This window comes from Brachypodium distachyon, chromosome 2, assembly GCF_000005505.3.
Source record: "Brachypodium distachyon strain Bd21 chromosome 2, Brachypodium_distachyon_v3.0, whole genome shotgun sequence".
NCBI classification, from domain to species: domain Eukaryota; kingdom Viridiplantae; phylum Streptophyta; class Magnoliopsida; order Poales; family Poaceae; genus Brachypodium; species Brachypodium distachyon.
The window spans coordinates 48,680,350-48,702,327 of NC_016132.3; the positions used below are offsets into that span (position 1 = coordinate 48,680,350).

Here is a 21,978-nt window from a genome sequence, read left to right on the forward strand (position 1 = left end):
TGATTCACTTGAGTGTCAAGTCGAGACGTTATCATCGTCTTCCTTTTAACTTCTACGCCGCTACCTTCCTCCCGCGGTAATGCTTCCACTTGTACTCGTGCCCTGCTGCTCCTCCTCATCTGCCGCCTCCTCCACTCCACCGCCACGCCCCGCAGATGCCGCCCAAGGTGTCTGCCGTCGCCGCCGGCGAGGCCCACACGCTCGCCCTCACCTGTAACGGCTCCCATCTGACCACTTGGTCGCGCGAATTCTCCCTGGCCTCGCCGGATTTTGGGATCTGAGGGGTGGTTTTGTTTGTGTTTTGCTGGGTTTGCAGGTAACGGGGAGGTGTACTCATGGGGGAGGGGCACGTTCGGCCGCCTCGGCACCGGCAGCGAGGGGGACGAGCACGTGCCCACCGCTGTCGCGCCTGCCGTCGCTGTTGGCGGGAGACCGCGGCCCAAGTTCGCCGCCGTCGCTGCCGGCGCATATCACAGCCTCGCCCTGGACGGTTCGTGCTTGCGCTGTCTTCTGCTACTTTTTCTTCGTGATAAGAATGAAACTGGGGATTGTGCACAGTGATTTGTTTGTGAAATCTCGTCTAGAGTACTAAAGTAATTAAAGAATTATGGTGCCCGTGCGGCTTGTGGAGAGTGGTCGATGCGCTAGCGTCTGAGAACTAGAACTTCATAGTGGTCCAAAATGTGAGATAGTGATAGTTCCGTTAAAGTTGCAACTAGTATGGGCCTATGGCAGTTTGATTTGCCGGTGCTGTGGTGTGTAAGTTAAATGGTTTCCATCATTTGTTCACAAACATGTGGTATCTTGCTTCCACACAGTGTTTCATGTGTAAATTTTCAGCTGATTTGTGCAACTGCTCATGTGGTCTGACGACCTGACTCTGCTTTATTGACTGAACTGATATAATGACAATATCCAGTACATCAGACAACCATTGTTTCGTCTAGGTTTCTCAGTGCATGTAAACTATGTTTTCCACCTGTTGTGCCTATTTAAAGGTTTACTAGGCTTAGCTTGAAATGATTTGTTAGCCGACCCCCAAGCAATTAAATAAGATGAATGGTTATTCTAATATGGTACTGTTACTGAATAATATCCAACATTGCAGATGAAGGCTCGCTCTGGTCATGGGGCTACAATATCTGTATCCTTTGTTCTGCTTGTGTACTTTTGAGCTTTGCCATCTCGGAAACCACTCTATTAATATCATAGCCATCACTGAGTACTTTATTTTCTATTTTTCTTGACTATCTAACGGATGGTCAGCTTGGCTATGGGGAAGAGAATTCCCTTTTTCCATGTTTGGTTGAGCGTTTCCAAGATTTGGGTTCTCCTGAAACGCTGCAGCGTGAAGCACAGGAAACTCTTGCACAGACTCCTTTGAAGGTATAAACGAGTCACCATTCTCCAGCAGCTTGATAAACTTCTACTTAATTAATCCTGATGTAATATGTTTTGTTACAGTTGTCATCTGTGAAAGCTGGGGGCATGATGTCATTTGCCATAGACAGTCTGGGGGCCCTGTGGATGTGGGGAAATTGCCCACAGCAGACTGATGATGGAGAGTTTTGTATAGCAGCAAGCTCAGTTCCACTGCCCGTGTGGGATTTCCATGGTCACACCGTAGTTAAGGTTGCCTGCGGTAATGAACATGTTGTAGCTGCAGTTAGTGCTGGAGAGACCTATGCAGGAGGCGACCTTGTTTGTTATTCCTGGGGCAACAACAACCATGGCCAATTGGGTCTAGGTGACAAGGAAAGTAGATCTCGTCCTGTGATTATCTCAGAATTTAGTGAAAGCTCTTCTTGGGAGGTATATGAAATTGCCTGCGGAGCTTGGCACACTGCTGTGCTCACCAATAAGAAGTCTTTTGATCAGGATCTTGAATCTCGGTGCTGGACATTTGGCATTGGTGATAACGGGCAGCTTGGCCATGGAACAACTGCAACCATTGTCTCCCCACAGCCTGTTGATGGTTTACCCACTGGTTCCTTCCTTATCTCTCTTGACTGTGGATTATTCCACACCGCTGTTGTCTCCTCCGATGGAGAGGTGTGGTGCTGGGGAATGGAAAGAGGTCTTGGATTGTGCCCAGATGCTAGCTTTTCAGGAATTGATGCAGGGGATGCTCTATATCCCATACGAGTTCAGTCTCCTGAGACAAATGGGTTCAAGTTTCTTGGTCCAGTGCAGGTCACCTGTGGAGCTGCTCACACTGTTCTTGTTGCTGGCGACGGGTATAGGATGTGGGCATGGGGCCGAGGTCGCAGTGGTGTGCTTGGGAGAGACCAGACTACTGATAGTTACACTCCATGCGTTGTGATGTGGCCTCCTCTTGATGAGAACTTCCAAGAGATTCATGAGAACCAAGGGCAGGCATCGACATCAGGAGTGAATGACCGCTCTAGCACTGAGTTGGAGCAGAAGTTATCTACTGCCTCAGAGGAGCTACAATTCCTTAGGTCAAAACTGACGCTCATGGAGAGATATGCTAACATACTTCATATTTCAATATTTCGCAAGCCAATGGATGAACGGACCCTTCCGCGTTCACTTCAAGAGTCTGCTGTCTTTGATATCAGAAAGGAATTTGAGAACATCTTGGATGCATCAGATACTGATGAACTCTCTCGCTTGGAGATGTTTTACCGTAGCATGCTTTCTGGCGTGAAGGACAAGCTTCTGAAGAGAAAAGTCCAAGAGATGGTCCAAGAATGCATTGTTTCACTCTCTGCAGGTAGGCAAACACCGCGAGGTCAGTGATTATGGAACTGCATTTGATTTGTACAGTATTAAACTCGTGTGTGTATTAATAAGCTCTCGCTGTGCAAAAATATTGTTTGACTTGTTTCTTCAAATTTGAATCGTGCTCCAAAGTAGTCAAATTATTTTGTATCACCTATCAACGATGATCACTTGGTTAACCATTTTATGATATAACCATTCTGTAGTTCCTCCTGTTATTTCTCTCTGTGAGAATGTGTAATATACGCCATTTTCCTTAAATAGCCGTTTTAGACATAGGAGAAGTTGAAGTTTCAGAACTTTGACTACCAATATCTGCAAAAATATTTGGATTAGATACTTAAAATTCACATGCATAAATTTGTCTCAAAAGGTACTTATTAACATGTAATTTTGTTGGGTTTTATAAATATGTCGCGGTAAAATTTGTGATATAAGGAGTACTTTATGTTATAAAGTATAAACCATAGAACTGTTTCACGTGGATTATACTCTACAAGCTGAACATACCTTGAAATCTACAATTTGAATTACCTAGTGATACTAGCACAGTTGAGCTAAAAATAGGTGCATTTTCTACCATTTTCATGCAAAATTGCTATTCTGTTGGAACCGCTGTGTTCCAAAGGTTAACCGTGTCCTCTTGAAGTAGTTTGGGAGCTGATTTGCACGAAACCATTGCTATTCTCGGTAGTTTGGAAGCTGTGTTGATAGTGGAACGACAGAACGGGTGAAGGAACTAGCAACACATAAAAAAGAGCATAGAAGATCAAGACCATTACCAAATGTTCCTCCCAAGAATCATATTGGGTATCTGTTCCCTTCCTTTTCCCGCTAGGATCAGAAATCTTTGGGGTTATTTTTCCAAAAGATTTTTTTTCTTCTAAAAGTCAGATAAATGCAGTATACGTTATGTGTATGACAAAGTCAAGTGTTAGAACTCTGAACTATAATTGTTTCATCTACTTGCAGAGCACAATACCAGTTTAGCGCTTACTGTGTACTCCCTCCGTCTCATAGTATTAAGTGACTCAAATTTGCCAAATATGAATGTATCTATATTCAAAATATATCTAGATACGTATAATATTTTATCAGTTAATATGGAACGGAGGGTGCACACACTTTCTCTCCCTTGAGAAGTGTCCGTTTCTTTCCATAGTAGTTCTCTTGTTGCAAAGACAACAGCCTTGATGCGCAACGTGTGTAGTTCAGTGGCCACAGTTGTATACTAGCACTAGAACACCACCGCTTTAATTCACCGGGATGCCGTCACTGATTTCAGCAAAGAGCGGCACTGCTACTCCCGAAGAAGAAATCAGAGAGCGCATGGATGCCTTTACATGATCCTGCCTAAATTCCTCAGAAATTTGATGTCCAGCGCCTTATTAAGAAAAGAAGAGTTGTTCGGTTAATTAGCGCAAAACAATAACAAACTCGCACCGAGGACAACATTGGCCCATCTGGCTATCCACGTTCACTCAACATACACTGAAATCATAAGTAATGCGTTAGTTCAGTTTTTTTGGATTTCCAGTTTAGCAAAAAAAATCTCTCTTAAAACGAGAAGCAGTTGAGTAATGTATGTATACCCACCAATCAACAATTAAGTTATATATGATAGGATAAGTAACCAATTAACTCAAACAAACAACAAAGTGGGTTTGCATTATTTGAATTCATCTTTTCTTTTAAAAATGAGGGAGTAAGTAAGTTGCCTGGGATAATACCACCTCTGTTTCTAAATATAAAAAGTTATAAGTCAATTTTTTTAAAAGTTGCATCAAGTTTATAATGAATTATCAACATCTAAAATATCAAATAAGTATACTAAAAATATATATATAATAATGAATTTAATACTTCCTTCGGACGGAATTACTTGTCGTTAATTAGTATAACTTTGTACTAAATCTAAGACAATTAATTCTGACCGTAGGGAGTAAAACTTATTTAGAATTGCAGGTGTTGGCAAATCTTTTTATAAATTTGTTGACTTAGAAGAAAGCTAGCCTTACATTTAGGAACTGAGAAATAAGTGACGTCGAATCACTATTTTGGGCGGAGAAAGTATAATAAAGATAATTTGCTGTCCACTTTTTTCAAATCGGACACCTCGATTTTCCATGTCATTACGGAAACAACGAAGTATATCATGCGATACAGAGAGTAGTAAAGCAGAGAGAGAAGCGGGGGAATATTGCCGTCCACTCATGCAATGATGCAAGTAGATTAAACTGGCAACTTGGCTATTCTAATGCGGCCCTGCAACTCTACAAGGTTACCACTTATGGTTGCTACTCGCCTTCCAGTCCCAGATCGCGATTAAACTAGCTAATCACGAGGCCCGTGCGGCCTGACCAGCGATGCGGCACGAGCCCGAGGGATTCGGCGTAGAGATGGATGCGTGGCGGGCGCATGCAGAGCCTCGAGTCGCCCACCGGACGCGCGGTCGTCGTCGCGCCACGTAGGCCCTGTAAAGCGCAGGAGGTCGCTGACTGGCCGAATGTATGACGTGGGCCCACCGACAGCGACCCGTCACCCAATAACTTATAGTTGCACTCATTTCATTCGGCCGCTAATTCGCCCATGCGCCACGTACTAGCACAATTTTTTTAGAGATGGTGGTACCGCTGCTAGCTCTGGCTGGAGCTGGACTACTTTAATTGCCGGCGAAAGGTACACGCTCTTTTGTTCTAATCCGGTTTTCAGGCGCGGGGGTTTCCCACGTAAGCCGGCGTGGAGACCGGTCACTGAGCCCCGGGTCACGCGAGTCGCACGGGCCCGTGTGTCATTCGAGGAAAAGGGCTAACGAACGGTGTGGGCGGGCTGCCTGTTTCCGTACTTGAGGATGCTGGTTTCAGTTGCGGCTCCCGAATTCGATGCAGATCTTTCTTGGAATCGTATCATTAGAGGGGAGGAGGAAAAGGGTGCCGCGACGATGGCGTCAAGCCCATCGTCGTCGTCGAGCTTCGTCCATCTCTCTGGTTATTTTAGGTTTGGTGTTTAGCGGAGGGGCACTGTATGAGTAGTTCGAGCCTTCTTGAAGTTGAACTTAACTACGGGTGTGCAGTTCGAGGCGCGGCGGGGTGTTTTTGTGCGGCTGGGAGTCGGCTACCGAAGCAAGCGAGAGGGGGGAAGGAAATAGTAAAGCAGCAAAGGAAAGAGGGCCCTCGATTTAAAGCGCGTTTGTGTGGCTCGCTGCTGGCCTCTTCTCTGCTCCTCTCGCCCCTCTCAAGCACAGTCACACGCTCAGCTTCTGGTCGCTGCCGCGGGTTTAGATCCTTATCTCCTTGCTGCTCTGAGGGCATTTGGAGCGTGGATGGGGTCTGGGAAGCAGTGGGTGGAGCGGGAAGGCGCAGCGAATCGGAGGTGATCCGCCATGGGGTAGAGTGCTGCGGGCATGGAGGGGTCCCGTGGTGCTGGCGGCGGCGGCGGCGGCGGCGGCGCACGGCCGTGGGGGGGTGGGGAGGAAGGCGATGGAGGAGGGCGGAGGGGGGAAGAGGAGGGGGAGGTGAGTCTGCGGGAGTGGCTGGATCGGCCGGGCCGGACGGTGGAGGCGCCCGAGTGCCTGCACGTCTTCCGCCAGGTGACGGAGGCGGTGGCCGTCGCGCACGCTCAGGGCGTGGCTGTCGGCAGCGCGCGCCCGTCCTGCTTCGTCGTGTCCCCGCCCTTCTCTCGCGTTGCCTTCATCGAGTCCGCCTCGGGTTCAGACGCCTCCGGCTCCGATGCCTCCGATGAGGCCGAACCTGACGCCGAGCCTCCGCGGCGAGTTGACGGCGCGGGCCGAGGGGAGGAGCGCTGTTTCAGGGGTTTCCCGCTGAAGAGCGTGCTAGCGATGGAGCTCAATTGGTACACCAGCCCGGAGGAAGCCGACGACAACGGGGGCGCTACCTTCGCCTCTGACGTGTATAGGTTAGGGGTACTCCTGTTCGAGGTGCGGTGCTTGAGATGAATATATTCCCTTTCTTATTTTGGGCGTGATTGTCATTGCTAATGTTTTACGGTTACGGCTTTGGTTTCAGTTGTTTTGCGCCTTCGAAACGTTGGAGGAGAAGATGCGGGCAATGGCCAACCTGCGGTATCGTGTGTTGCCGCCACAACTGCTGCTAAAGTGGCCCAAGGAAGCATCCTTCTGCCAGTTGCTGATGCACCCTGTACCTGATACCCGACCGAAGATGAGGTGCGTGCGCATCATTTACTTAATTAATCAGTGCGTGTAGATGTCAAGTACCGCTGAGAACAGGGTTGCTTGTTGGGTTGTCACACATTGGGCAGATCGAAGTATTTTAGTACTACTAGTAGTTATTGCCCTTTATGTTGAGACAGTGTATACTTGACCTTATATGATGAAATACAAGGGTAGCACTGAGTTGATGAAAATTTCAGTCAAATAAATTCCTGACATTGGAAAGCGCTGTAACATTCATGAACCAGTAACACTTTCGCTATATAAACTTTAGATTCAACAATGCTTATTCAAGTTTCATCTCCAGAGTATAGGAGTAACTAACACTCAACTCGTACAGTTGAATGGATTGACCTATTATGTTGCTCTTCCCTTCCAAAATTCAGTTTGATCTTCGTAATCACTCATTGTTCATGGTTATTTATGTTTTCTATTAAAAAACACCACCTCCACCCACCCACCCACCACCCAGCCCAAACATCTTTTAGAGATCATCTAAATGGTGTATAATTGTATATTACTCGAATTAGTGGCATCATTTGTAGAACTTGTTCATGGAATATGTGCTATCTATAACACAAAAGAAGATTTTCTTCTCTGATGAAGGTCTCCACGTATAGATTGTGCTCTGCTGTTTTTTTATCTAATCCACAACCACAATTGGTGAAGTAAGTTGAGGTTAACATTAAAAACAATCTGCATTTTGTAAACTACTGCAATAGATCGTTTGGTCATCATTTGTACTCAATATTTATTTTTCATTTCTGACATGTAACCATTTATTTTTCAAAGATATAGTAGTCTGTGAAAGTATGTAAAATACCAAGGTGATCAAGGGTGCATATGCTCGTGCATGGGAAACGCACTTGCAATTCAAAATTTGTGAAAACAAATTATACACGTGCATTGTGCAAAGTATACGCTAAGAAGAAAACGCGCCAAATATGCCTATACGTAACTGTACGAAGGAACAAAGTAAGTTCTTAGAAACATAGCTGCTATGTTACTCATTCATCTCTTAACATTTTTGTACAGATCACAAATGTGTGTATTTTGGCAGAAAAAAAATTCTATTGCATAAATTTTTGTGTAATGTGCACATATGATTTATTTATTTTAGAACAAGGATCTGGCTTTATTGATTCAACATAGATAGTACTATAAACTGAACAAACTGAAAGAAACATCTGGTGTTCAAATGCGATTTGAGCACAACCCGTCAAAACCACCGATTCGAAATTTTGTACTTGCAATTTCTGAAGGGAGATGAACTAGACGCTGGATGACTGCTTCCACAGGCTGGACTCAACTTGATTTTGAACACCCCTAACACCAACAATAAAGATCCCTGGTAAAACTAAAAATTACACCAAAGACCATCGAGGTCAACATCTCAAGCTCCACCATCTGCATCCTGATATTTCTCCATCCCTGGTGATGAAACTGCAGATTACAAAGCCTGCGCAAGCTTGACTAGCCTCATAGATTTTTAAATAGTTGCATAAGCCGCCTATCCCAATAGTTGAAAAACTGAGATTGCTGAACGCACTGTGGCCGGGGACACCCCTCACAAGAGAGGTTGTCAATCGGTTTCTTCATTACCGAATCAACGAGGAAGGGGACCAAACGCACGAAACATGAGCCATGAAATCCACTAGCTTCATGATGTGGACAGATGGAGCTGGGCAGCCTTTATTCTCCAAATCTCTGATGATGAAACTTCAGACGACAAATCCTGCACAAGCTGGACTAGCCTTATAGATTTAATACAGCGGCATAAGCTGCCCACCCCAATATGTGAGAACCTGAGATTGCTGAACACACTGTGGCCGGGAACACACCCCTCGCAAGAGAGGTTGCCAACCTGTTTCTTCATTACTGAATCGACGAGGAAGGGGGCCAAAAGCACAAAACATGAGCCATGAAATCCACTAGTTTCATGGAGTAGACAGATGGAGTTGGAGACCTTAATTCCACATGGCACGCCTCCACCACTGGGCTGCTGCTGCCAAGTACACACAATACTCAGAATGAAGGTGCCGAAACTATAAGCCATATGTTGAATCAGCCAGAGGCAATGGGAACCGGCAGAGATTGGAACGGTGTTTTTTCTTCCCTGGCGGCTAGGTTTTCTACGAAACATAATCATTTAAGGAAGTTTGGCTAGTAAAGCTATTAGCTATATACTCCATAGTACTATGTACCAGTAGGTCAATTTAGAAGTCATTAGTATATTTTCCCAACAAATCTATTTGCTGGACTGTGTTGAGACCTGATTATTTTTTCTCTTTTTCACAGTGAGGTGCTACAAAGTGACTTCCTTAATCAATCAAGGAATAGTCTGGAAGAGCATGAGGCAGCACTTCGGCTGCGTGAAGAGATAGAAGAACAAGACCTGCTACTGGATTTTCTTCTCCAATTGCAGAAAAGAAAACAGGATATTGCGGACAATTTGCAGGACACTGTTGCCTTTCTTTCTTCTGACATCAATGAGGTAGTCCACCAGCAGTCAGCTCTCGGGCAGTGTGGAAACTTCTCATTTGAGTTGGATAAAGAGGTGTCTTCTGGAACTGTTGAAGATCAGAGTGACTGTGGATCCAGAAAGCGTTTCCGACCTGAACTGCATGCTGTGGAAATGGAGGAATGTAATCCTAGTCTGGAAGAATGCTCCAGAACAGTGCCATCATCTGTATTAATCCAAGAAAGTGTGTTGTCAAAAAGCTCCAGGTTATTAAAGAATTTCAAAAAACTTGAAGCAGCATATTTCCTAACAAGATCCAAGTTTGCAAGCCAAGTTTGCAATCCAATAAGTAGTTGCGATCAAGTTATCAAGAGAACCACTGGGTCAGCTGTTGGGACCGAGGGAAGTTCAATAGACGATTTTGCTTTGGAAGGGCATTATCGTAGAAGGCAAAGAGGTTGGATGAACTCTTTTCTTGAAGGATTGTGCAGGTACTTGTCGTTCAGTAAGTTGAAAGTTCGGGCGGAACTGAAGCAATGCGATCTGCTGAACTCATCAAATTTAGTATGCTCTGTAGGCTTTGACCGTGATAACGAGTTTTTTGCAACTGCTGGTGTAAATAAGAAGATAAAAGTTTTTGAATACAATATGCTCGTAAATGAACATCGTGACATTCACTATCCTGTGGTTGAGATGTCTAATAGATCAAAATTAAGTTGTATTTGCTGGAACAGTTACATGAAGAGTCATATAGCATCTAGCGATTTTGAGGGTCTCGTACAGGTAAGCTCCTCTGAGAAATATTTTTGTTCAATTTTGCATTTGAAAATGATCACAATATCAACAATGTAATAATGAACATTACTTTTCAGGTTTGGGACGTTACTAGGAGCCAAGTTTTTGTGGAAATGAGGGAGCATGAGAGGCGTGTGTGGTCAGTAGACTTCTCACTTGCGGACCCAACCAAATTGGTTAGTGGGAGTGATGATGGTTCTGTGAAGCTGTGGAGTATGAATCAGGCAATTCTATTCTTGCACCTGCTGTATGTCATTTTTTGAACTACGATAGCGTGGTCATCAAGCTTGAATTTGACAGTGATAAAGTTTTGCCTACATTGAAATAACATGTTTCCATGAACTCTGCAGGCTGGGAGTGTTGGCACTATCAGAACAAGGGCAAATGTCTGCTCTGTGCAATTTCAACCTGATTCTGCTCGCTCCATTGCAATTGGCTCAGCAGATCACAAAATTTACTGCTATGATCTTCGCAACATACGAGCCCCTTATAGTACACTAGTTGGACACACAAAAACTGTAAGCTATGTTAAGTATGTAGATGCATCAACCATAGTATCTGGGTCTACTGACAACTCGTTGAAGCTCTGGGACTTGTCTATGAATCAATCAAGGATAATTGACAATCCAGTTCAGACATTTACAGGACATACAAATACAAAGGTTAGATATCCTGCATAGTTTTTTTGTAGCTGTGCCTGCATATACTTGTTCTCTTCTAAGGGTATCGTTCTAGAAATGATTATAATCTAGTACAACAATTACCCTTTAGATTTAATTGTTTGATGGCTTTGAATCATGGCTTGTTTACCCTTTTCCTGCGCATTTAGTTACAACTGTATTTAGCTAGATTAAGTAGAAATGGTCTTGATGATGGGGTCATCTTAGGGTTTGTCCCAGATGACGCCCTTCATCTCTGTATTAAGGACAGTGGTGTTTTTGATCTCTGAATGAAATGAAGCCTTTTATCAAAAAAAAAAATCGTCAACACAGTGTTCTGTTGTCAGATTAGTGTCTTGTTTAAATAAGTTCTCTTTCAACTACCCATAAGTTACTCGTCAACTTTAGTAGCATTGCAAGTTTCAGTATGTCCTTTATAAAATCATGGCTTTGCTTCAAAGAAACAATTATTTTCTGCTTATTTTCTGTTTTCAAATGCTTTGAATCGCTTTTGTGCTGAAAGGAAACAATATTTTTAGATGGCTAATTTACTTATATCTTCAACCTGTTGAGCAGAATTTCGTTGGCCTTTCCATTTCCGATGGGTATATTGCTACTGGCTCAGAAACAAATGAGGTATTCATTCAAGTTCCTGCTGTTTTTTTTTTTTGCTGAACTCTGAAGAGGAATTACAGTTTCAAATTCTACAACCATGATCTGAGTTACGGTTGTGGGGGAGCTAAAAAGCCAGCACCCTCCAGCTTAATAATACACCGAGGGGGCCTCTCCCCTATCGTACCTATCCTTTTCGTTATACAGCTCTACCGGACTTTATACAATTCATTCATATCAGTAATTCTACTAGTACCCACTTCATGTGGAGACAAAATGAACTCAATGTTTAAGATGAAAAGCTTTGCAGATGATTAGACAGGAAATTCTTTGGCCCTCCTATACCTGAATAGACAGCAAATTAATGTGCCTAAAAATGAGGTTTATATGAAAATCCTAGTCAAAGAATGCACCCACCATTTTTTATACATAACGGGAGAGAAAACTCTCCCAGCCTATGGCATCCAAGGATGAAAGACAGCCAAAATTATTACGAAGTTCGCACCCACCATTTAATTATTTGGACTTTTATATGTAAAGTTTCTAGTTCAATGTCACTGATCCAGTATACATCAATTGTAAATTGTAATGCCTGACTTTCCTTTCCACCACACTGTACATCAGGTTTTTGTCTATCACAAAGCATTTCCGATGCCAGTATTGGCATATAAGTTCAATGTCACTGATCCAATATCAGGCCAGGAGATTGACGACCAATCACAGTTCATTTCGTGCGTGTGTTGGAGAGGGCAGTCTTCAACACTTCTTTCTGCTAACTCCAGTGGGAACATTAAGGTCTTAGAAATGGAATAACCCTGCACCAAGGGCGAGTGTTGCTGCCTGGTTTCGAGTAGAAATGGACTGACTTCAGTGACTTGTTACCAAGGAATGCGCATGTCTTACTGATTTGTCGCTTCAATGCAGAGGCGCAAACAGGGTGCTCTGTAACTTCTCCAGAGTTGTGGACTAGGAGGTTGGTAGAGCGAGTGTTAGCGTAGAACTACAGGTTAGCGTCATAGAAAACATAGCATAAGTAGGGCAGATATTTGAGATGTTGTGGGGCGAAGAGGGGAAGGTTTTGTAAATCATTGGTCTGAGGTATATTTATATAGGCAATCAATCCAAGTTATTAGCTAACTTCATGTTCGATTGTTGCTGTTTTATTTTTACTGACCGATTCTTTAATTTCGCTTGCTATTCTTTTTCTAGGAAATTTCGGTTGTTATTCTGCTAGTGTTCGAAGCGTAAAAATGCCAGTTTATTTAGACATTCACTGGAGTTTGAGATGGAAACGAAAAAATCTATCGAAATGTAACTTTTCTATTAAATGAAAGATATTTCTCGTGGATCCGAGGGAGTAGCTACTTTTAATTTTTTTCAGTTATCCTAGTAATTTTAACATTTTTGTACTCTCACTATTGACTACTCCTAGCTCCTAGAAAATTTAACACTTTCAGTTATCCTATTCACGGTATTTCATAGGATATATTGATAAGCTAAAAAATGAGATCACCTTGCAGAAAATCCGTTCAACTAATTTGCAAGGAAGAGGGAGCTGGGAGCGACACAAAGAAGTTCCTTTTTTTGGCAAAAAAAAAGTTTTCTTTTTTAAGACGGACCCAGAATAGTGATGAGGTGCAGGAGGCAGGTACGGAGTAGTTGTGAAAAATCTACACTGCATCCTACCGATGTGTTCCCCTTCTCCGCTGCGATACAAGTGGAGTTAGCTATCATTGGCACGAAAAGGACTCTTTCCTCTCCCCTCTCCTCCCCTCCCTACTGTTCAGAAAGAACCCTAGATCTTGACTGGAGCCCGGCCCGATTCCGGAACTTTTCCGCCGGTGAGGCTGGTCGGAAAGGGGATGGGGGAGGTGCTCGGAGCTTCGTACTTGCTAGGTTCCCCTTAGGGGTCGTCGGCTTGATGCCGTTAGGGAGATGGCCGGGGCTGAAGTCGAGCATAAGCCAGCGGCGTTTGGCGGCGGTGATCCCCGTGGTGGCCAGTGGGTGGTTGACACGGAGATGATCGCTAGCGACATCTCAAATAAGCTCGAAGTTCCTTCTTTGCAGGGGATTTGACAGCCTTCTCCTTACTGTTGGAGTCATCATGGAGATGGCTCTCCGGTGAGGAGATGGCGGCGGGATGGAGCAACCACTTCGAGGTCGAGCTTATCAGCGACGGTTTCTGTGCAGGAGCTTCGGCGCCAACAGTTGGCAGCCGGCTCACATCGTGCCGTTGCATTCTCAGGCCGAAGGGCGGTTATATCAATTCTCCTAGCCATGGTGCAGAAAAAGAGGCAGATCAACATCCAACTGGTGGCCATGGTTACTTGCTTGGCAGCTTCGTCGTCCCAAGTGGCGTAGTCCCAGCGATGGCGAGGAGATCACCGGCGGGGTGTTGTTTAGGACCCGATTGCGTTTTTCCTTTCTTGATTTGGGTCCTTTCTGCAAAGTCCAGGGACTTGTGTGTAATTTTAGATCTTTAGTGGGCCTAGTTGTAATATGTGCTAAGTTCACTACTAATGAATAAATTTGGGATCCTTCTGGATACTGCTTTTACAAAAAAAAAGTGGAGTTAGCTATCCACGTGTTGGACGATTTCTCCACGAGTAAAATGCATCCGCGACCCTTTAACTTGTTGGCGTGGTCTAAATTAGTCTTCGATTTTGCGAACTGCCCATCTAGGTCCTGGAACTTGTTTCGTACGTCCATATACGGTCCTTATACTGTATTCCTCGTATTGGTCCCACCTGTCAGGACCCGTATGCCGACTCTGCCGCTCACTTTTTGTTCAAGAAAGCTGAAAGCCCCTCCAACTTTCTCCCTTCCGCCCACAGTCCATGTTTATTTTCTGGCCGGTCAAAATCCAGCCCACAGTCCACGTTTATTTTCTGGCTGGTCAAAATCCAGCCCACGTTCCACGTTTATTTTCCCCACTCCGTAGTCCAGTCCTCGATTCCCCACCATTTCCCCATTATTCCCAACCCACGAACCCTAGAATCAGTTGCAGCGGCGTAAATTTGGTGCGGCGGCGCGGGATGAAGACCATCGGATTCAAGCGGCAGTTACCGGACGAGGAGTTCCGCCGTGGGGAGCCTGATCTCCGGCCAGAAGCAGACCACACTGTGGTATCGCGCACGCCGGCCATGGCGGGAGAGGAACGTCGCCCGAGGAACCGGGCTCTGCTGGCAACCATCATGCTGAGCGGCACGGCACCGTCGACGGTCGTCTCCATGGAAGCAATGGTGGACGCCGTCACCGCACAGTGTGGACTCGCCGTCGGCCGTGTGACGGCGAAGGTTATCCCGGCGCCTGCTCATGCTTTGCTGACTTTCAAGTCGAGGAAGGAGTGCACCTTTTTAACAGAGATGTAGTTCCGGACAATGGTTAGGATATGTCGCGCCGCCATTTTTTCGACTGCTTCGTTGGAAGAGTGGATGGAACTGGACCAGGTTTTTCTTTTACCCGAACCGCTGCACACAATTGTTTTTTTTTCTCAATTTGCTAAACAAAACGGTCTTGTTATTTGTTAGGCGATTTCTTATGCGATTGAGAAATTACTATTTCTTAATCGACACTAGCAACTTTTTTTTAAAAAAAGTGTGACTACTAGTTGCAGCAATGGAAAAGCCAAACGGAGTACATCAACATTTGCAGGCTGGAGTAAAGAGCAAGTTAGTATTATCCTGCATGATCTTTGCTGCCGCTGGTGTACAGAGCTAGGGATCCCAGATTCGTGGTACGCGACCATCATCAACTGATACTTGTTTTATTACCGCCCACGGAAACAAAGAGGAACGTCGGACACATTCACATTCACATGCATGTACATCAGCGACTTAAATTACCCTCCACATCAACTGGATCAATTGATCAGCACTTGCCGGATGGTCCCGTCCCGAACAGGAATTCCCCGGCCGAGTAGATCGCCTGCAGGTCATCGTCGGAGAGCGGCACGAACTTGCGGAACTTGAGTGGCGACCCCGCCTTGCCCCCGCTTGGCTTCAGGGCCACGCCGCACGCGCCCACCGGCGACCGCTGCACGTACACCGTGCAGTCCTTGCTCGTAAACGGCGCCACCTGCTTCGGCGTCAGGATCCGGAAGTTGCCGCCCTCGTCCGTGGACCCCGACGCGAACAGCGCCCACTTTTTCCCACGGCGGCACAGCAGCTGCGCCGCGGCATCTGCCAACATGCAAGCCAAGTAACAAAGGCATATAAATCAGCGCCCACTATATGTATGCATGTATATACATATGGATCAATGGGTACGTACTCGGAAGAGGGGACGCGTTCTTGGACTTGTCGTAGCCGGCGTACCGGCAGCCCTGGCACCAGACGGCGCCTTCGACGCCGATGGTGAAGTTCATGTTCGGCGGCGGTCGGGGCAGGCTCTTGGCGGAGCCGCCGCGAGGGAGGCAGCCCAGGGAGAAGAAGAACGCGAGGGAGAGGCAGACCACAAGGCATCTCATCCCGAGCAGAGCCGCCATTACTGTGGACACGACTTGTAAGTGTGTGCACTGTACGTATCAACTACGTCCACGAGTTTTATATATGTCACAAAGAAGGTGTGATGTAGTACTACTGATCATATCAATTTATAGGCGATTGCTTTCCATGGACCATATAGATTGGTTCGTACGCGCGCGGAATATGCATCTTGGCTGCCTCAACCCGTCAACCCTGTTGGGGAAACGGGACTCCGACGTCGGGGTTCACGTACATCGTGACATGCATGCATGTGGCTAGCTGGTGGTGGGTTGCAACTTGCAAGCTAACACTGGATCCGTACGTATAGTATATAGAACATTTTCAACTCGATCGATGAATGGATAACGTTTTAGTAGGGAGAGTACTATATTACGTCGCACGTAATGGTTGATGCAAAGAGTAATCGGCCGGTTAAACACCGGAAATGCATTTTTGTCCATTATGCGCATATTACTAAGCTTTGTTCTTGCCATGGTACGTAAGCAGGTCCGTAGGTTACGTACGGCGGCCGGCGGCGCCGTTACACACTTGCGCTGGATGATGCAGAGAGCAGCAAAGGTTTGGTTTGCATGCAAAGGGATGATGTCTTTATTCTTTAATCTTTAATCTTTATTCTCCTGCTTGTTCGATGGATCGATGGCATATCGATCTCGCCGTCCCACGACGGACGCACTCACGCAAAGTCAACCCAGACGTTTCAGCCGTTTTGCTGCCGATAACTTGTTCACGTGGAAATGAATAACATACAGAAAGTAATGCTTATGTTGCATCCTAAAGATTGACTTGCCCTGCCAGTTATTTCTTAATTCCCTTGCATGGATCGATAGAGAGAATCACTTAGAACAAATACAATAAGATACCCTTACAAAAAAAAATACAATAAGATAACATAAGCAGATTATACGAGTTTAAATATTACTAGTGTATTTTTGCTGAGTTGAAGGTGAACGAAAGGAAGTGGATTGTAGATCAAAAGCAACCCCAACTTCATAGCCATTACTCAGAGGAGAGGAAAAAAAGTCTAATTTATTCATAGTAACATTCGGTCCTACAAGTTGTTACTATGACTTTTTATTAGGCAAAAGGAACTAATATTTCAGTGTCAGGGTGGAGCTCACAAAGGTTGCGTTCTGTTCGACTTCTAGGACCGGGTTTCTAGACAAGCTGCTCTTCCATAACTTCCTGGAGAAGCCCACTCCCAAATCTGGTTAGGCTTCCAAGCTAATTTGGAAGCCGACTTTTCTTCCTAGAGAAGCCCCCAAAAAAACTAGGATGCTGCTAATATCCTATATCAGGATGCTGCCTAGTGCCCACGAAAAAACCAGAGCTAGAGGCAGATGCAGGCTACGGAAACTTTTTTATTTTTTCAAAAATGGAAGATTTTATTGATCTCAATGTGGAGAAAAATCCTCTGCGACCTGGATCGTTCCCTCTATACGGCTGGACCACATCGATCTATCAACACCTGGCAAACCCAATTTCAAAGCAACCACTAACCCGATTCCCTTCCTCGCTAATCTCATTCCCATCTCCAAGCACGCGGCAGATTCCCATTCCTTTCTCCAATTAAGTGCCGGCCCTAAACCTCCCCTGACTACCTCCTCGACGCCGCCGTTTAGTCCCCGCTGATCTCCCCCGCCGGCGACAACCATGCTCCTCGGTGTCATGCTGCTCGCACCTGCCGGCACTACTCCCCTGATCGCTGCCTCCCAAGACCTTCGGCGCTCCGTTTCCGCTGCTCCCTGCCGGCCAAGACCATGCTCCTCGACATCCCGCAAACGTATCGCTCAATTGCAGAGAAAGAGGTCGACAAGTAGTTGAGAAGTCCCAGTACTTGATGTGTTGTGCTAGACAGTGGGCACAATCAGGAAGTGAAGACTCAAATAGTTGATGTTTGTTTGGTTTTGTTTTCTGAATTTTATTGTCCTACATGACATGTGTTTCCTGTTAACTAAAATTTGAGGACATGTGATTCCTCGTGTACAAATGAATTTCATTTACACCATGTGAATAAAAGCTTGTGGTGTTTACAGTATATGTTCTCATACTTGTGATGCTTGCAATCAACAACTTAGCATGAACAGAACATCAAGTCTGCCAGCAAGACAAATGCACAAGATCTGACAATATATGTTTACCATTTAGCTAGCATCACATAGTCAAGGATGACTTGCCCATTTAGCTACAAGTACATAGCAACAGGTTTTCAGGTAACATAATCAGAAAGTACTAAACAAGTAAATAGCACCATTTAGCTGACATGCCCAGCTAACTAGCATTAAGGAATTAACCAACAAGACATATCAGCCCTGAAACCATGATGAACCAGCACCTTCATTAAAATCCAATTGACGAACAGTTGATAGTGTCGTGCCATCTCCATGAGCTTCAAACATTAATCTTGTAAATTCTCCTTGGATTGGTGGAATAAAAACTGAGGGATGCTCTCCAAATATCGCATCCGACTGACCATCAGCCGGCAGTATTGTGCCATCTCCATGACCTTGAAATAACAATCTTGTAAATTCTCCTTGGATAGGTGGAACAAATGTCATGGGTGTGGGTGGGTTTATATTATCAGCACAATCAGATCCCAAAGGTCCAGGAGCAAACACTGATTCCTTTGCCGGATGGTTTGTACCTTTTCCTGCACATTGTATGTATATATAAGAAACAAAAGTGAAACCTTGCTATTTATTTGCACATAACAAGTAAAAATACATCTTCGTCTTCCTTTCTTTGCTCCCTCTAGTACATCTTTTGATCTTTTTTTCATTGGACCTTTTATTCGTTCTGGAACTTTAAATGACACCATTGTTTTGGCAATATCTTCAGTAGTTTCAGAGGAACTTTCAGACTCCTCATCTTCATCCAAGTTTAGTTTGCCAAGTAAATCGTCTGCACCCAATGCCAACTTATCAATACCTTCATTAAGGTACGCAAGAACCTCCTTTGAAGTTTTACACTTCAGTGCGATTGACATCATCTTTCGAGTAGTAAGTGCGAAGATGGATTCTGCGCTATCATTGATATTCCATTTGGATGTAAAGATTTCCTGCTTTGCATATTTTGTCCATCTGTTCATTACGTACTGACTTGGAAGGGTAATTATATTGCAGCAAGTGAAAACCTTATGGGCATGCCTGCATAATATACCTACAACATTCAGAACAAATTTTTATAAGGTAAATCCAAGATTGTCATATAAAAAAAAATTGAGAGCATGTAAAACATACCTACACATCCATACAACTTGCATGGGCAAGAAATGTCCAAAGTGCTTGCGTCAAAAGCCACTATGGCTTCATCAGTCTTGAACTGAAAGGATGTCACCTTGTAATTGCTAAGTGTGCCCTCGATGCCGATCAAAACACATGACAAAGTAAATTGTTTTTGGAATTCCTCATCAAACTCAGAGTAGAGTGTCCTGGTATACAATTCAGTTGCAGTCTTCAACAAAGGTAAGTTAGGTACGCGAAGTACTGGGACGGTATGGCGTGACTTGTAGTCTTCATACTTCTCTGTCCTACGAAGACGAGTAGTGCACTTATCATATGCCTGCATCAATTCTGAAAGGCAGAGTCTTTTGCGAAATGTTTTCTTGAACACATTGTTCATCCCTTCGCTCCTTTGACTCGAAGTCATGTCTGCACTAAAAGAATCTCAACGATAAATAGTAGCCCACTTCTCACGCAACTTGTACAGATTGTTTATCCAAGAATTTCCCAGAACCTCATATTTAGCCAACAGCTCATGCCATCTGTTCTCAAAATGTTCCACTGATCTATCTTCATACACACATCTCTTGAATTCTTTAAGAAAATCAGGATGGTCGATGATTACTTGACTTAAGTGTTTTGCTGCATTTTGATACAAATGCCGTAAACAAAGACGATGTCGTGTGTTCGGGATACCTCTCCAATAGCCTTTATAATGGCAGCACATTGATCAGTGAATATTGTTTCAGGCTGCTTACCAGACATAGCTTGTAGGAAGGTTCTAAAAAGCCACTTAAAGGAATCTGCACTTTCATTAAAAAGCAATGCTGTACCAAAAAGAATAGTTTGTTTGTGATAGTTAACACCAATAAGAGGAGCAAATGGCATGTGAAACTTATTTGTTGAAACAATGGTGTCAAAAGAAATAGCATCTCCAAAGACAGAATAATCCATGATAGCCTGTCCATCAGCCCAAAAGATATTCATTATTTTACCATCACCTTCATCTAATTGCACGGCATAAAAGAATGCAGGGTCCTCAACTTGCTTGTTCTTTAAATACTCCATTAGTGCTTGTGCATCTTTGGATTCTAAATATTTCATGCGCTCACTTCGTAAGTAATTGTTGCAATCCATTTGCATGAAGGGCACACCATCTTTGCCATACCATTGCTCACAAAAATCATATATTTCAGCTTGTTTAATTCCTGATGTCCTCATTTGCTTAACCATGTAGCGGTCAGCATCTAAGAGTTGACGCTGCGATCTAAGCATGTGTCTCTTATCTGGACTTACTAGCTGATGATTGTGATCGAGCACAACTTTCTGAACATTCCAAATACCCTCCCGAGTGATGTTAAATTGAACACGAGCCATGCAAGCTGTCCTCGAAGTAGCTTGTTCTTTCTTGGTTACATGTGTTGGATGAGTACCCTTTAGACCTGACTTGCTACATACGAAATTCCTCGAAGAAAAACTCCCATCTGCTCTGTGCTTCCTGTGGCACCTCCTAATGCTGAATCCATTGGCTTCAGCATACGAATTATAGAACTTGTATGCCTCTTCCTCAGAAAGAAATCGCATCCCAAGTCTTGGGACATTTTTCTCATTTGATGAGTTTTGATTAGCAGCCTGCAAGAACAAGAAGGGTTTGGACAGTTAGGACACTACGTATTGTAGATGTATACTATTAGTGCACTAACCATAGGTGCAGGAGCCGTGCGAAGAGAAGGATCCGAGACAGAGGCTGCCATGTCCGTTCCGGGGTCGCTTGTCGTGGCGCCGTCGTCTTGCTGCTTGACGGCCATCTTGCCGCGTCGTCGTCAGGATCTTGCCGAACCGTCGTGGGGAGCTGAAAGGGCAGGAACATGAAAGGTCTGGGAAAGAGCTCCGACGTGGGAATCGGGATTTAGGTAAGCATGGAAATAGACTAGCCATTTGGTAACCAGGAATCGCGGTTAGGGGGGGTTGATTGCTTTGAGATTCAGTTTGCCAAGTGTCGATAGATGGATGTGGTCCAGCCGTATCGGGGGAACGACCCAGGTCGTAGAAGATTTTTCTCCTCTCAATTTATATCGTCCTCTCAATGTTATATCGTACGATACAATCACAGTATCACACCCTCAGCCTCACAACCTCAATCATCCTCCGTATATGAACGCTCCACTCATGCAGCTTTCCTCTGTTTGCTGATTCCTATTCTTTTCCTCCAAAATTCCTCCATACCAAGAAAAGCTAGCTTTATCTTTCATTCTCACTCCATGTCTACTAGTAACATCATAAAAGTTTATTGTGCACCAATTTAAGAAGGTTTTGGGGAAAAAATAGGAATCAAATTTGATAGCTCCATAGTACTAAATTGTTCTAACAAGGGTCGTTGTTTGTTTCTGGGGTTTGGGCTGATGAGCAAAAGGGTTTCCGTGGGCTACTGGGCTTCGGTGGGCCGATGAACTGCAGTGCGTTTAGTTGGGCTTTGGTCTTTCGGGTTTGGGCTGATGAGCAGTGGGGAATGTTAGCTTCTGTGAGTGATGGTGGAAGATGAACTTCAGTTCATGTGCTTATAGGCTTTAATCTTTGCAGTTTGGTCTGAATGTATATACATAGACGTGTGGAGTTTGGAGTTTGGTCCGACTAGGGGTGTCAAGCGGGATGCCCCAATGTCCCACTTCTAGGCCAATTTCTAATTGTTAGATCAAATTTGAAGCAAAAATTTGAACTAGCAAATCTCAAATGAACTAGAAGTAGGATCCCGCTTGCATCCCTAGGTCCGACTTCAAACTGAAGTCGGCGCCCAGACAGGGAACATCGTGCC

The 21,978-nt window shown here is 44.6% G+C and overlaps 2 protein-coding genes across 2 annotated transcripts; one reads left to right on the forward strand and one right to left on the reverse strand.

The window, feature by feature from the left end:
* Positions 1–4: 4 nt before the first annotated feature.
* LOC100833269 (protein SPA1-RELATED 4) lies at positions 5–12,622 on the forward strand. Its single transcript, XM_024458853.1, has 12 exons — positions 5–213; positions 317–490; positions 1,109–1,144; positions 1,259–1,386; positions 1,465–2,760; positions 6,137–6,682; positions 6,771–6,928; positions 9,233–10,178; positions 10,268–10,414; positions 10,541–10,852; positions 11,426–11,485; positions 12,086–12,622. Exons 1-12 carry the CDS (start codon positions 156–158, stop codon positions 12,272–12,274), a joined length of 4,050 nt encoding a protein of 1,349 aa, XP_024314621.1. The 5' UTR covers positions 5–155; the 3' UTR covers positions 12,275–12,622.
* A 2,495-nt stretch (positions 12,623–15,117) lies between these two features.
* On the reverse strand, positions 15,118–16,023 carry LOC100832442 (non-classical arabinogalactan protein 30). The gene is made up of 2 exons (XM_010235203.3): positions 15,734–16,023; positions 15,118–15,642 (listed from the first exon to the last, which is right to left on the reverse strand). The coding sequence occupies exons 1-2, from the start codon at positions 15,945–15,947 to the stop codon at positions 15,332–15,334; spliced, it is 525 nt and encodes a 174-aa protein (XP_010233505.1). The 5' UTR covers positions 15,948–16,023; the 3' UTR covers positions 15,118–15,331.
* Positions 16,024–21,978: the final 5,955 nt, after the last annotated feature.

Excerpts from the sequence above, each read along its gene's own strand:
- LOC100833269 (XM_024458853.1), top strand. The coding sequence starts at position 156 with ATGCCGCCCAAGGTGTCTGCCGTCGCCGCCGGCGAGGCCCACACGCTC. Across the intron at positions 6,929-9,232 it reads GATACCCGACCGAAGATGAG|TGAGGTGCTACAAAGTGACT; the intron begins GTGCGTGCGCAT and ends TCTTTTTCACAG. Across the intron at positions 10,415-10,540 it reads AGCTGTGGAGTATGAATCAG|GCTGGGAGTGTTGGCACTAT; the intron begins GCAATTCTATTC and ends TGAACTCTGCAG.
- LOC100832442 (XM_010235203.3), bottom strand. The coding sequence starts at position 15,947 with ATGGCGGCTCTGCTCGGGATGAGATGCCTTGTGGTCTGCCTCTCCCTC. Across the intron at positions 15,643-15,733 it reads GAACGCGTCCCCTCTTCCGA|ATGCCGCGGCGCAGCTGCTG; the intron begins GTACGTACCCAT and ends GCATGTTGGCAG.